The following is a 12,640-nucleotide window of genomic DNA, read 5'->3' as shown; positions in this document are numbered from 1 at the left end:
TTACCGTCACCCACAGAAGACCGACTGATCCGTAACATCTTCAGCGTGGAGAACCATCAGATCTGGTGGTACTGAGATCAGAATCTCTGTTTGAAGATTAATGAATGAAATAATATATGCTTTAATAGATTATGACCTGAATCATTAGTGATGTCAATGCTGTCAACTGTTCCTGCATTATGAAGCCTAAACATTACCATCTTGTTCACTTTTGGAGCCTGAAGTGAACATAAATCATTGTAAAACATAATTCTCTGCAAAGCTGTTGTTAAAAAGAAAAATGTTAATAGAGGCAGCATGTTTTTTTTTAACCAGGCTGTAGGGTGGATGGTTTTAAATGGGAGCCTCTGGTGGACGTTGGAGGAACTGCCGGTTTTGTCTCTTCAGCACTTGCTTCAGCTGGATTTAACGTGTCCGTTTCTGTTTCTATATAAAATATCAGATGTCTATGCTGCATTTCGACTTTTCCAGTAGGAGAAAACTAAACACCATGGTATGATTTTTCACAGGTGAGTACCTCCTGTGGGACATCTCACTGTTAAAATATCACAATAAATAATAGTCATTTTAACCCGACTAAACTGACTTAAATCTTGGTTTACGTAAGCGGAATAATTAAAATAATGTAACCAGGAAATTCATGAGAATTATATTTGTCTGTTGAATCTGTTACCCATTTATTAGACCTTCACATCTGAGCTACAGCTGTCCAGTTTTCTGTTTAGCCGTTTTGACGACTTTGAGCCACGTGATTGACAGGTCAGTACACGTGTTGAAATAATTACGTTATTTTAATTTGATGTTTACAAGCTGCAGGATTGTAAAATAAATATTAGGCAATATATTATTATACATAATTATATAATAAGTTAAAACATTTTTTATTTAAGTAAACTTCCGGTTTCGTAGACAGCGCTGTAGCATTTGTAACACATCCAAGTGCTTTAATGGTGGTTTTACCCTGTTTGGACCTCTGCCTTCATAAGATATCCCGGAGCGTCGGTCCAGTGACGCACCGTCCTACGCCGCCCCGCTGTGGACGCGCCTGCGCACGACACTAAGCTGCCATGGCAACCGGGGTAGCTTGTTTCCGTGATTTAGTCCGAAGAGAGAAGCGGAGCCGGTCGTTAGCAGCATGTTGGTCAGGCTAGTTAGCTAGTTATAGCACATTAACCGACTAGTTAACGAGTTAACCTGTCGCGTGATGACAGAGGGGTGACTTCTCGCGGTGTCTGGAGAGCAGCAAGCGCGCCATGACCGTCCGATTCAAGGTAAACAACGCAACAGGTGTTAGCATTAGCAGCAGATGCTCCACAATGAGTTATCCTGACCCTCAGTCTGCACGTGATAGCAGAGGAGGGATTAATCTGGATTTAATCCGATGAAGTCAGACCATCCAAATCATTCAACACAGCATACACCTCACTGCAACACCGAAAACACGTCGACCTGAAGCTGTTTCGCTTAAGAGTGCACCATATTACTGCTTTTATTTTGAAAGATGATTTTTCAGATAAAGACGTGAAGAACTGAGGCTGAACTGTTATAAACTGCAGAGTTTTATTTTGAAACTAACCGGTGGATGTAAGGACCTTAAATCTACCTGCACAGCAACAAGTTCCAATATTTATATTAAAAAATAATTAATCTATTGATGATTAATTGATCAGCAGTTTTTTCAATCATACCTTGTACCTGTTTCCATCCTGTGAGCCTTTGCACCTCTGTGTCTTTGTTGTAGAGTCAGACTGAGTATCAGAAGAGCTTTGGTGTTTCCCGCTCCAGAAATGCGTCTCCTCAGCGCTGCATGCCGTTGGCCGGTCTTCGCTCCGATGAGATGGGTAAGAAACACGAAACCACCACAATAAAACAAACACAAGCTGCACCTGAGCTCTGACATGAAGTGGTTGAACACATGAGATGTTCGTCTGTCAGGTGTCAGCAGGGAGCCGGGTCTTCAGCGCCTGAGGAGGCCTCTAGGCCCAGCTCAGTCCTCCACCTCTCTGCTCCATCCTCCAGGTGATGAGCAGCAGCACTCTCTGGCTCACAGAGCAGCGCCCTCTGCTGGTAGGAACCTCATGCTGCTGCTGCATAATGAAGGTGTATATGAAGTAGAAGAGGCTGCAGATCCAGCTTTGACATCCAGCTGTGGCACACGTGTCTTTAATGTGAGCGTCACACTGGAGTTCAAGGATGACTGCATTCAGTCACAAAGTCCTGTTTACCTTCATTGCTCTTTCTAACAGCCTCCACAAAGAGGCCAATTTGAACAGCAGGAGGAAAGCAGAAGTCGTTCACACTGTTCTCTGACTACAGATTAAGCCTGAAGTTTAGTTCATTTTGCTAAAACAGCTTTAACTAAAAGGTCAGACTCTCCAGGATGTTTCATTTGATCGTGTTTGTCTTATCAGTGAAAGAACGAGCCGGAAATTTTGATGATTCTCAAACTGCCAGGTTTTAGGAGCCACTCAGCCCACAGGAGGATGCTCTCCCCAGAGCCCAATCCACCAACAGCAAATCCCGGATCCCCCACAGAGCCGGAAACTCCAGCCGGACCACGACCTGCTGAGGAACCGGCAGCTGATGGAAAACCTGGTGAGTAAATACATGGAGCAGCAGCTACGTGATGACTGATTGTCATAAAGCAAAGAGAAACTAAACCAGCTCCAGATGACCGACAGACCTTTAATGTTCTGAATGTTCAACACGCAGTTTCATGTTCTTTTTCTCCTCAGTGAAGCCCCGTCCCCTGCAGCCTGACAGCCAACCACAGCCCAGCCAGTCTGTGACAGCAGCAGCTAACGGGCAGCCAGCGCCATCAGGGGCTGAGGTGAAGTCTGCAAAAACTGACAAATCCTCATTGTTTCTTTGAAGACTATCCAACAGCATGTCATGTTCTTGTCCTGTAGATTGATTATGCGCTGAGACAAAAGGCGGGGCTGAGATTAGGAGGTCAAAGGTCAGGAGGGAAACACTCAGAGTATCACAGACAATTTGGATGGAAGAAGCCAACAGCCGCTGCTGCTTCGCCCATACTGACTGCAGAGCAGGTGAGACCAGATGCACACCTAGGTTTGAGCTCCCACAGATCCAGGTGTGCTGCTGCAGAGCAGGCCCACCGACGGCTCATAAACCAAACATGCGGTGCTCCTCAGGTGTGACCTGGACGTTACCCTGAGGAGCCTTGTGTCCAGCACACTCCGATCAATAAAAACTGCCGAGTGCAAGAAAAATAAAAACTGTAAATATATTTCCAGTAAATTAGTTCGAGATCATAATTTCAAAGACAGTGAGTTTCATAAAAGTCTCAGCCAATCAGAGTCATTTTGTAGAGTTTCTAACATGCTGCATTTTTTGTCTTGTTTTTATTAGTCGTTAAATTTATGAAAGCATCTTATTTTTAAAAGTTGCAAAAGTTTATCATCTGTGTACAACTGTAAATAAAACACAGAAATAAAATAAATAGAAAAATTAAAGAAAAAGAGTAAAAAAGTTAATAGATAATATTAGGAATTATGCTTGTTTCATTGTGGTGCATTTAATGATAAACGTACAGTTTTAGTGAGTCATTTGAAACAGTATCTAAATAAATGGAAGCATTCATAAAAGTAAAATATTCACATCAAAGAAATGAAATGAATTTCTATTCGTAAAGTTTTTTATTTCACAACCGGAACTGAAATAAAATTAAGTCAGAAACATTCATTTCTGTAACATTTTCTGATCAGATCAGTCGCACATGAATGCCACAAAGTGCTGATACTGTGTAAATCAACTGTTTTGTATAGTTTTTTACTGTGGTAATCATATGTGGTTGTCACAGATTTTACCCTTTGATGAATATGCCACTGCTTACTCAGAGTTTCTGGGTGGTTTGATAGCACGCTGTGTAGTGCTGTGCACAGCAGGGGTCAGCACCGAGCTTTAAACACAGATACAGGGGCGCAGAGTGAAAGGTGGAAACGAGATGATCACACCTGTGGATGCTGTGGATCCAGTTGATCTTTTCATTGATCGATTATCACTTCTGCTCTCTAGGTGCTGCACTCCAGCAGCCGGTCTGTCCCGCCCTTCAAGATAAACCCTGTCTCCATGAAAACAGAGTATCAGTGCAGCTTCCAGGGTCTGGTGCCACCTGCTGGCCCCCGGCTTCGGAAACACCTGGAGGGTCAGAGAGTCCCGCTCTTCCAAACATACAAGGTACAGATGTGTGCAGATGTGAAGACCTACTTAGTGTAGTGAACTATGCCCTGAAAAGTCACATAGTATTTTGAAGGTCACACACCAACCTGATGGTCCTCTGCCTGAAGGTCAACAACCTAAACCTCTGCTTGGCACAGGCAGTGTGAAAGGTAGAGGCTCAGCTCGAGGCATCGTGATGCTGATTTCTGCACTTTATACTTTGGTTAATGGTGTGTTTGGATCCTCGAGTGTTTTTGGAAACCAAACCAGTTCATGTCTTTTTTTTCTGTCTTATATCTTTGAGTTTATATGTAATTCTGCAGTAGGAAGACTTTGCCCCACATTCATTTGCTGTTCTGCAGGCAAGACGATTCTTCTTTGTGTCCCGCCAAGCATCAACCTCCAGGGCTGACTGGGTTAGATTTTATTGGTTTTGTGCAGGAGACTAGGAGAGAGAGAAGAGATGAGGAGTATGACAGACAGAGTTGCTGGCGAGGTGAAGAAGAGTGTCAGATAGGCAGATAAGACTCCATTACCAGTGTGTCACAGTTAAAAGCTCTGCTTTCAGAACAGAAGCGGGAGAAATGAGACCTGTGAGTGTCAGTTTCCAGGAAGTCTCGGGCCATAAATGAGCAGGAGTGGTCATGCAGAGCAGACTCCAGGTCAGTTAAAACAACCCTGAATGCATTCAGTGAGGTTGGCTCTGTGAAATTTTATGATTTCTGCGTGTGACTCAAGCACAAAGACCTGTAAATGTGATTTTTTTTAAGATTTGAGTATAATGGCACTTTATAATGGATGTATGTCAGACTAAGAAAGTCACTGTAAATAAGCAGAAAGCAGAGGTTGAGTTGAGGAAGGGACCAAGCAGAGCATTTTGACTGTGTACTCTATTTTCATATTTTTTAAAGCCTTTGTTCTCAGAGGCATTTATACCATTACTCATCTTTAAAGCCATTAATCAGTGATGGTGTAGGTTTAAGTGTAACACCTCTTTAAGCAAACAGCCACAGCTGCTGATGAGCTGCACACACACATCTGTTCTGTTTCAACCTACAGACCACCAGGAGGAGGAAGGAGGAGTCACAGAAGAAGCCCCGCCTCCAGCGGGATGCTCTTCAGAGAGATATGCCCCCTCCGCGCCAAGTGCGGAGAGGATACAGGTGTGTGTGTGTGTGTGTGTTGCTCATTTTTTGTGCTCATAAACTAATTCATTAAATCGTTTGTTTGTGTCTGGCAGGATGTTAACAGAGTATGAGTCGAGCTTTCGTTCTCCCCTCTGCAGGATCCCAGAGGGAGGCGGAGCCATGGACAGCGCTGCCCAACAGGTCAGGATCCGGCGAAGGCGTTCACAGTGCTCAGCCTGTTTCACACATATTAATTTATGTATAGTTATGCAGGTGGAGACGCTATCAGACACTGACCAGAGGTCATAGCAGAGCACAGAAGAGAGAGGTTCAAAGTTTGTTTCTTACCTGGTTTATATGGAGGACCAAAACTGACAAAACCACAAATTTACAGAAATAAATCCTACAAAATGACCCAATCACAGTGCCCATCCTCTAACAGTGGGCCCTCTGCTCACAGTGCAGCTCAACCTTCCTTCACAGAGAACACCAAAGCTTGTCGGGCCTCCAACGGTGCCTTGTTCTCTGCACTGAGGAGAGCTCATGTGACAGGTCTGAAAGTGTCTGGAGATGCCTGAAACCGTTCCCATTCATCTCTGTCTCCTTATCTTTCACACAACCTGTTAACTGATTTCCTGAGTCAGGGTCAGATTGGGTGCTTGCTCTGCACTGTTACACAGCTTCCCCTCACTCTGAATTTGACATTTTCCACCATCCAGCAGCGGACAAACACACCGGAGGATTTAAAATAACGTGTTTAACATTCAGTGTTTCAAACAGTATTTAACCATGTTTAACTGTAAGCCCCAGTCATCAGCATTGATCACTGATCACCCTCAATGCTGCCTGAACAGAGTGTGTGTTTTCCTGTTTTGTGTTTCTGTGTGCGTTTGTGTGTGTGTGCGTGTGTGTGCGTGTGTGTGTGTGCATGTGTGTGTGTGTGTGTGTGTGTGTTTGTATGTTGCTGATAGAAAACCAGAGTGCTAGTGTCAGCAGTGAAACCACAGAGCTTCATTTCAGGGAAACATGTCAGACTTAGTCACACACACACACACACACACACACACACACACACAGGTATGCTCCTACCAGATGGATGGAAAGCGTTGTCACAGCAACATGAAACACTTTAAACTCTCCTGTTTCAACTGAATATTTCCTGAAGCTGTTCCTGCAGCTCCATCCATGCTGCTGCTTTGCTGCTCTTATAGTGAGCTCCTGCTTCCCCTGCAGAGAGCATCTGCTGCCTGATGGAGGCAGTGCCCAGAGTCTGTGGTGCAGCTGGCTTTTGGGCCGCTCCAGCTTTGGGTGTTGCTGGTCCATCAGCTACAGAGAAGAGTGAAGTTCTTTAAAGATCTGAAGTGAAAGTGAACGTGTCCACTGCAACCGCTGTCTCTATGTCTCATGCCGTCTTTTTAAATCTTTGACGTTTCATTCGAGCTTCTCCTGTTCCTCTTCAACCTTGCGGTAGCTATTTTGGCTTTTCCTACTCCTCAACCAATCAGCATTCAGCTTACACAGCGCAAGTGGGTTTCTGGAGAAAAGGCCTTTCTGCAGGCAAGTATCTACAAAAACACGCTGCACAAAGGCCTAACTGTTTGAAGGATGGGTGTGGAGTCCAGTGATAAAGCGTTTTCACCATCACCATCTTTTCTGCACACTTGCTGGCTAACTAGTTGTCAGTCAGAAGTTTGTCTGACACTTAAAAAGACCAAAACAACCGAAATTGACTTTATATTTGATTCCAGGGGCATCAGACTGATCTTTGCTTGTGGGCAGCATGCAGCCTAGTTTGATCTAAAGTGGGTCAGACCAGTTCCATTTATAAATGGAAATAACCTACGCACGACTACAGAGGTGCTTCAAGGTCAAAATGTACACCGATCTTACAGCGTCGGGCACATATTTCTGTCCCTTTCTTTAACATATGTATTGCATAACTGGCTGTAAACAGCAAGCATTTACAAAAGTCTTTTAATGTGGTTTGATTGTGAATTTCCGCCCTCCTAAAACCAGACCTCCACTCTTCACAGGAAACTTTGTGAAGTAGCATTCAGGAGTATATTTTTGAGGGTTTTGTCTCATAAAGTCAGTAGAAGATTAAAGCTACCTGTGCTGCAGATTCTTTCACACAGAAACAGCTGCTCAGTGAAAATAAGATCAGTGAATCTGTGGGAGGTGTAACCATCTGGTTAAGCTTTCCAAGCCTGCGGTGGCCTTCAAAAACTTCCAGTGTGTGCAGGGAAGTTGTCGGCTGGCGTCACAAGTTGTGAATTCATCAGGGCGACAGTTGTCAGAGAGAGGTGCAGCGTCAGGCTTACTGGTGCTGGGTTGCTCGGTTAGGTTCAGACTGGAAACATTCTGAGGTTTCAGAATAGGGTCAGGGTTATCCAGGGTTGGGCTGGGGTCAGGGTTGGGTGACTTTTTACAAGAATCTACTGTGACACATTACACAATCAGAGCAGATCAGCATCTTTATTAGCAGCTTCATTGTTAACTTATGATCCCAGCATGATCTGAGAAAGGCGGAAGAACTTTTGAGCAAATGCACATTTGGTTGCGCAAACCTTTAAATCATTTCCCATAAATCTGCAGGAAACTTGTTGTTCAGCACTTCCCTCCTGCTCACTCATTAATTTGCTAATGTGCCAATCACGTGCACCAACCAACACACTTTCTACGAATTTGTGTTGTCTTTTGATCCACTCTATTCCGATTATTCACACATGCTCTTGTTGCCTCATCATGTTGCTGCGTTCCAAGTAACTTGGGCATGATTGGACTGCAGCATTCACTGTCGAATCTGTCAGGCTGCACAATATAGTCAACATGCAAGTATTTAAATTTGTCATCTTTGTATAACTTTTAGGACAGAAGGGTTCATTGGAGCACATACAGATCTGGACATGTTTGGACTGCTGACAGAGTTTTCTGAGTTTTTATTATACCTCTCAGAGCACATATGAAACAATCAGCTGAAGCTGAAGTGCAGATTTATCAGATTTCATGTCTCTAAAAAGGCTCAAAAGATGTGGAGGGTCTCAGGATCAGTGGATGCAGTATGAGCCAACAAAAGAGGACACCACACTGAACATGTGCCTCTGTAAAGTTTAGCAGTGAATGAAAGGGACTCAGGCATGGCATGACCCTATGTAGTTTGAGCTCCTCTTTGTACTCAGATTGCAAACTGTAGAATTTTTTGAGGGTCTAATGTTGTTGGTAGTCAAAGACAGCAGAGGGAGATGGTCTTAGGATCCTTTACATGAAAAAAACTCTTCAGAATGTAACACTGTCAAGCTTTAGGTATAATAGTTCAAGACTCTTTGAGAGGTACCAAAGTCACTAATGGTTATTTCTATACGTTGTTGAATTTGTTTGGGATCCAGTGGTTCCTGGTCAGTCTTGTTGCTTTAACCTCGTCCTGTGTAGAAACACCTTGATAACAGTGTATTTGACATCAACAAGAAAAGTCAGGAGGTGCTAAATCATTAGGAAGCTGCCTCAGGCAACCCTGACGCTCTAAAGGCAGTCTGGTGAGTAACTGCTGGACTGAAATTATCTTCAGCCAGTCTTAATGTAAATGTATAAAGTGTATTAAGAAATATTGTTGTAGCTGCTGCTTTTGTTGGAGCTCCTTTAGAGTGACAATTAGAAAGTTCTTTCCTAACAGGGAATATTTTTGACATAATTTTTGCATCCGTCTTCAAAACCTTTTGCTTTATCCCTGCCTTTATCCCACTGTCCCACTATAGAAAGGACTGATGATGTGACATGATGCATTTCTTGCTTATTGCCTTTTTTAGAAGGCAGGATAAAGCTGCCGAGGCTTTGGCTGCTTACGGTTACTGCTCAGACTTAAAGATCATTTGTGGTCGATTGTATGCTGTCACGGAAGTATCTGTCCGTGCTGTTTAAAGCTGTGGTTCTTGTTTGATAGCTGTGGTGTGTCAGCACTACACCACAGGAGTTCAGGGATACAGAAGCTTCCACTAAGACTTTAACTGATGTGTTCCAGTTAGGATATTAACACCAAACACCGTTACAGTCAGTGAAGACTACCTGACAGTCACAGCTGAGACAGTAACTACGCGCTGTGGTCACAAACAGCTGCAGTTTTCTGCTAAACACACAATGCTGTATCTCAGCCTTTTTATGTGGTCACAGACAATGGAAACTTTACTTCAAGTAAACAGAGAAATTATCCAGAAAAAAGAAATCCCCCTCTGTGACCATAAGGGGGTTTCATAGCATTCCTATGCAAACTTCAGAGTAAAGAAAACAATGTACAATGGCAGCAATGTTAAAAGTTCATCAAATTAATCTTGTTAAATTAATTAACCCAGTTAACATCCTCGAGGTCACCAGGAACCTGTCAAGTGTTACAGTTAAGTTTTGTTTTAGCTGCATGCTAAATTAGCACATTTTTAAAAACTAGATATTAACATTTATTTCAACTTTAACGTTTTCTGCTTAAAGCGTTTCCATATGCGTGTTCAAAGCCTGGCAGAAATGGCTGGAAGTGAACCCTAACCCTAGATAGGTTGGCGGTGACCTATGTGTGTGGAAGTTAAGTTGAAACCACTCCACTCTGGTGTTTTTTACTTTTCAGTGGCATAGAAATATGGGCTCAAATTGTGGTCATAAATATTTTGTACTTGTTTGTAAAAAATATTTACACAAGTTGCAATTTTTTTTTTTTGTTAAGGTCTGCTTACAGATACAAAGCAAAATACTATGTGTAAAACTCTGCGCTCAAGTTCCCTGGCTGTGTGTGACTTTCAACTTGCAAGCACAAATTTTGACCCAATTTTTCTTCCTTTCAGCTGATTGGTCAATGTCATGTCAATCACAAACTTAACAATCCAATCAGAGAACAGATGGATTTGGCTGTTGGTGGAGTGCTTTCCTGAGCTTCAGGTCCTGGAAGGGTAATACAGTTTAAAGCTGGAGGATCTCTATATTAATACAGTGGTCCCTCGTTTATCGCAGGAGTTAGGCTCTAAAAATAATCTGTGGTAGAAAGTGCTTTGAGCACAGAGCATTGAGTTGAAAGGCACAATAATAATAATATTAATAATGGATTGCATTTAAATAGTGCTTTTCGAGACCCTCAAAGCGCTTTACAATTCCACTATTCATTCACTCTCACATTCACACACTGGTGAACTATGTAAGTACCAGCCCATTTACCATTCATGTCTGGATTATATCATCTTTATTTTGATTTTTGAAAGTGGATGAAGTCATGGGAAGAAAAGTGCACCACAGTTTGGTCGTTTCCTCTGAGTGTCTGACCTCTCAGGACGTTACAGAAGAGTTCCACACCGACAGCCTCAACCTGGAGGATGAATCCCAGTGAAACAATCACAACCATTTTCCTGGTCTCGCTCCTCACCTGATCTTCTGCTTTCAGTATTACATAATGTAAATTTTTCTACTGAAAACTTCTAGATTGAAGTAGAAATGAGAAAGTGCAATAGCAGATAATAATAGTTACAGCAGTGATAGGGTAGGAGAGGGGCAGTACTGATTGTCTTATTCAGGAGTCCGCCCTTGATTTCAGACCACTGTAGCATATACTGAAGGGCAGAAGTTTGGGTAGGCGATGTTATGGACACTCCCTACAATCCTGTAGGTGTAAATGTCCTGTAGTGACGTCAAGGCTGCTCCTGAGATGTACTGAGCTGCAGGAGATAAGTCTTCCTGTTCTGAAGCTGCACTGTGACTGAGGTAGCGACTGCACATCTGCAAACGTTGCTAAGGACTTTGGCCGATATTCCAAATTTCTTCAGCAAAGTTAAGTCTGTGCTATGATTTCTTTAGAAGCTGCTGGATGCTGCAAGACCAGGTGAGATCACACATGTACATGCCTTGATCTTATCTGCACTTAGAGAAAGGTTATTTTCCACCTGGCCTCCAGTCTTGCCTCATCTCTGCACAATGACTGTATTGTCATCCGTAAACTTCATAATGCTGGTGTCAGACTCACTTCGCACACAGTGTTTACAGTTCTGATACTCATACAGTTTCTGACCGACTGGCGTCTGTGGCCAGTTATCTGAAGTTCATTTAGATAATGCTTTAAAACAGCTATCCAACTAAGTTCTTACGGGAATTCAGTTACAGTCTTAACCTCCATGAGCTGCTTATTACAGCCAGCAAAAAATGTGTGGAAATAAAGACTTCTTCCTTAGAAGGTGGGATGATCCATTTATTTGTTTCCAGGTGAAGGAGTTGAGGCAGAAGGCGTTGTTGTATCGTCATCGCGCCTGGGGGACCAGCTTTTCCAGAGACCATCTGAGCCAGCTGGTATCCGAACACAATGTTCTGTGGGAGCCGACGGACACTACGGTCTCAGCTAATGACCCTGCCTCCCCTTGCTTTCCCCCCGACTCCTCACCTGACCGCCACAGCTACAGCACTTCCTGTGTGGAGCCCCTGGACCTGGCTAGGTGAGAGATGCAGCTGGTTAGAAGTAAAAGAAAGAACTGAACGCTGCTCTGTGCTGATTTCTGTCGTCTGTTCAGTCACTCCAGTAAGAGATCCTCCATCGCAGGCTCAGAAACACAGCAAATGAGCAAGGACACACGAATAAAAAAACAAGCCGTACCGGGACCTCCTGCTGAACGCCGTACAGCCTGGGGGGAAGAAGAAAAAGAAGATGAAGAAGAAGAGGAAAAACAGGAAGAAGAAGAAACTACAGATGAGTGAGTTTCCTCTTTACAGTCTCTCTTTTCTCTCACTGTTCTCTGTGAAAGGATAGCGGAGTAATGGAGGGACTGTCTCTACTGGATTTGACAGATAATCTCAGGAGTTTATTGATAAAAAATGAGAAAAAAATAGAAGAAGAAATTATTTTAAAAGGTCAGATTGAAGTTTGAGTTATCCAGAAAAATAAAGGAAATAAGCCTGATGAGGCTGGTGACAAATGAAAGGAAAAACCAGGATAAACTGTCAGAGATCCTGGATACTCGTCTGTTTTTTTTCCCTTCAATCTGTCACCTCTCTGTAGATGAGAACACACTACAGCCAATCAAATGCAGCACCAAGGAATGACATCATCAATCATAAAGACCAGGACAGACCCACAGGTTAGATGAGGTCTGCTGCAGCTGGTTTAAAGGTTCAGTCGTCTGCTAGCATTAGCTGGTTACTTCACATGAAACCGACGTGACGTCTGAGAGGAGACAGAAGGGCCTCGATTCAGCTCCATTTCTGCTGAAGAAAACAGTGACTCAAAAGTTTGACACTCAGATCAAAGCAGCCTCGCTCATTCTCAGGAACTGTGTGTGTGTGTGTGTGTGTGTGTGTGTGTGTGTGTGTGTGTGTGT

The 12,640-nt window shown here is 43.3% G+C and overlaps 1 protein-coding gene across 7 annotated transcripts in view; it reads left to right on the top strand.

Annotated features, from left to right (window-relative positions):
* The first annotated feature begins 526 nt into the window (after positions 1 to 526).
* mdm1 (Mdm1 nuclear protein) overlaps positions 527 to 12,640 on the top strand; it is a 16,609-nt gene continuing 4,495 nt past the window's right edge. Inside the window, exons 1-11 of one of the 7 annotated variants that reach the window (XM_042220189.1) lie at positions 527 to 759; positions 1,742 to 1,841; positions 1,936 to 2,067; positions 2,455 to 2,595; positions 2,736 to 2,830; positions 2,910 to 3,050; positions 4,039 to 4,200; positions 5,242 to 5,345; positions 5,423 to 5,510; positions 11,535 to 11,761; positions 11,837 to 12,016. In XM_042220189.1, coding sequence (XP_042076123.1) covers positions 1,808 to 1,841; positions 1,936 to 2,067; positions 2,455 to 2,595; positions 2,736 to 2,830; positions 2,910 to 3,050; positions 4,039 to 4,200; positions 5,242 to 5,345; positions 5,423 to 5,510; positions 11,535 to 11,761; positions 11,837 to 12,016 — 1,304 coding nt within the window. In that variant the 5' untranslated portion in view covers positions 527 to 759; positions 1,742 to 1,807. The other 6 variants (XM_014333234.2, XM_014333233.2, XM_005921079.3 and 3 more) reach the window with 6 other exon arrangements.

The sequence above is a fragment of the Haplochromis burtoni genome, unplaced genomic scaffold (assembly GCF_018398535.1).
Source record: "Haplochromis burtoni strain Fernald_Lab_line unplaced genomic scaffold, NCSU_Asbu1 Contig_44, whole genome shotgun sequence".
Taxonomy (NCBI): Eukaryota; Metazoa; Chordata; class Actinopteri; order Cichliformes; family Cichlidae; genus Haplochromis; species Haplochromis burtoni.
This window is presented reverse-complemented; position numbering and strand designations above follow the sequence as displayed.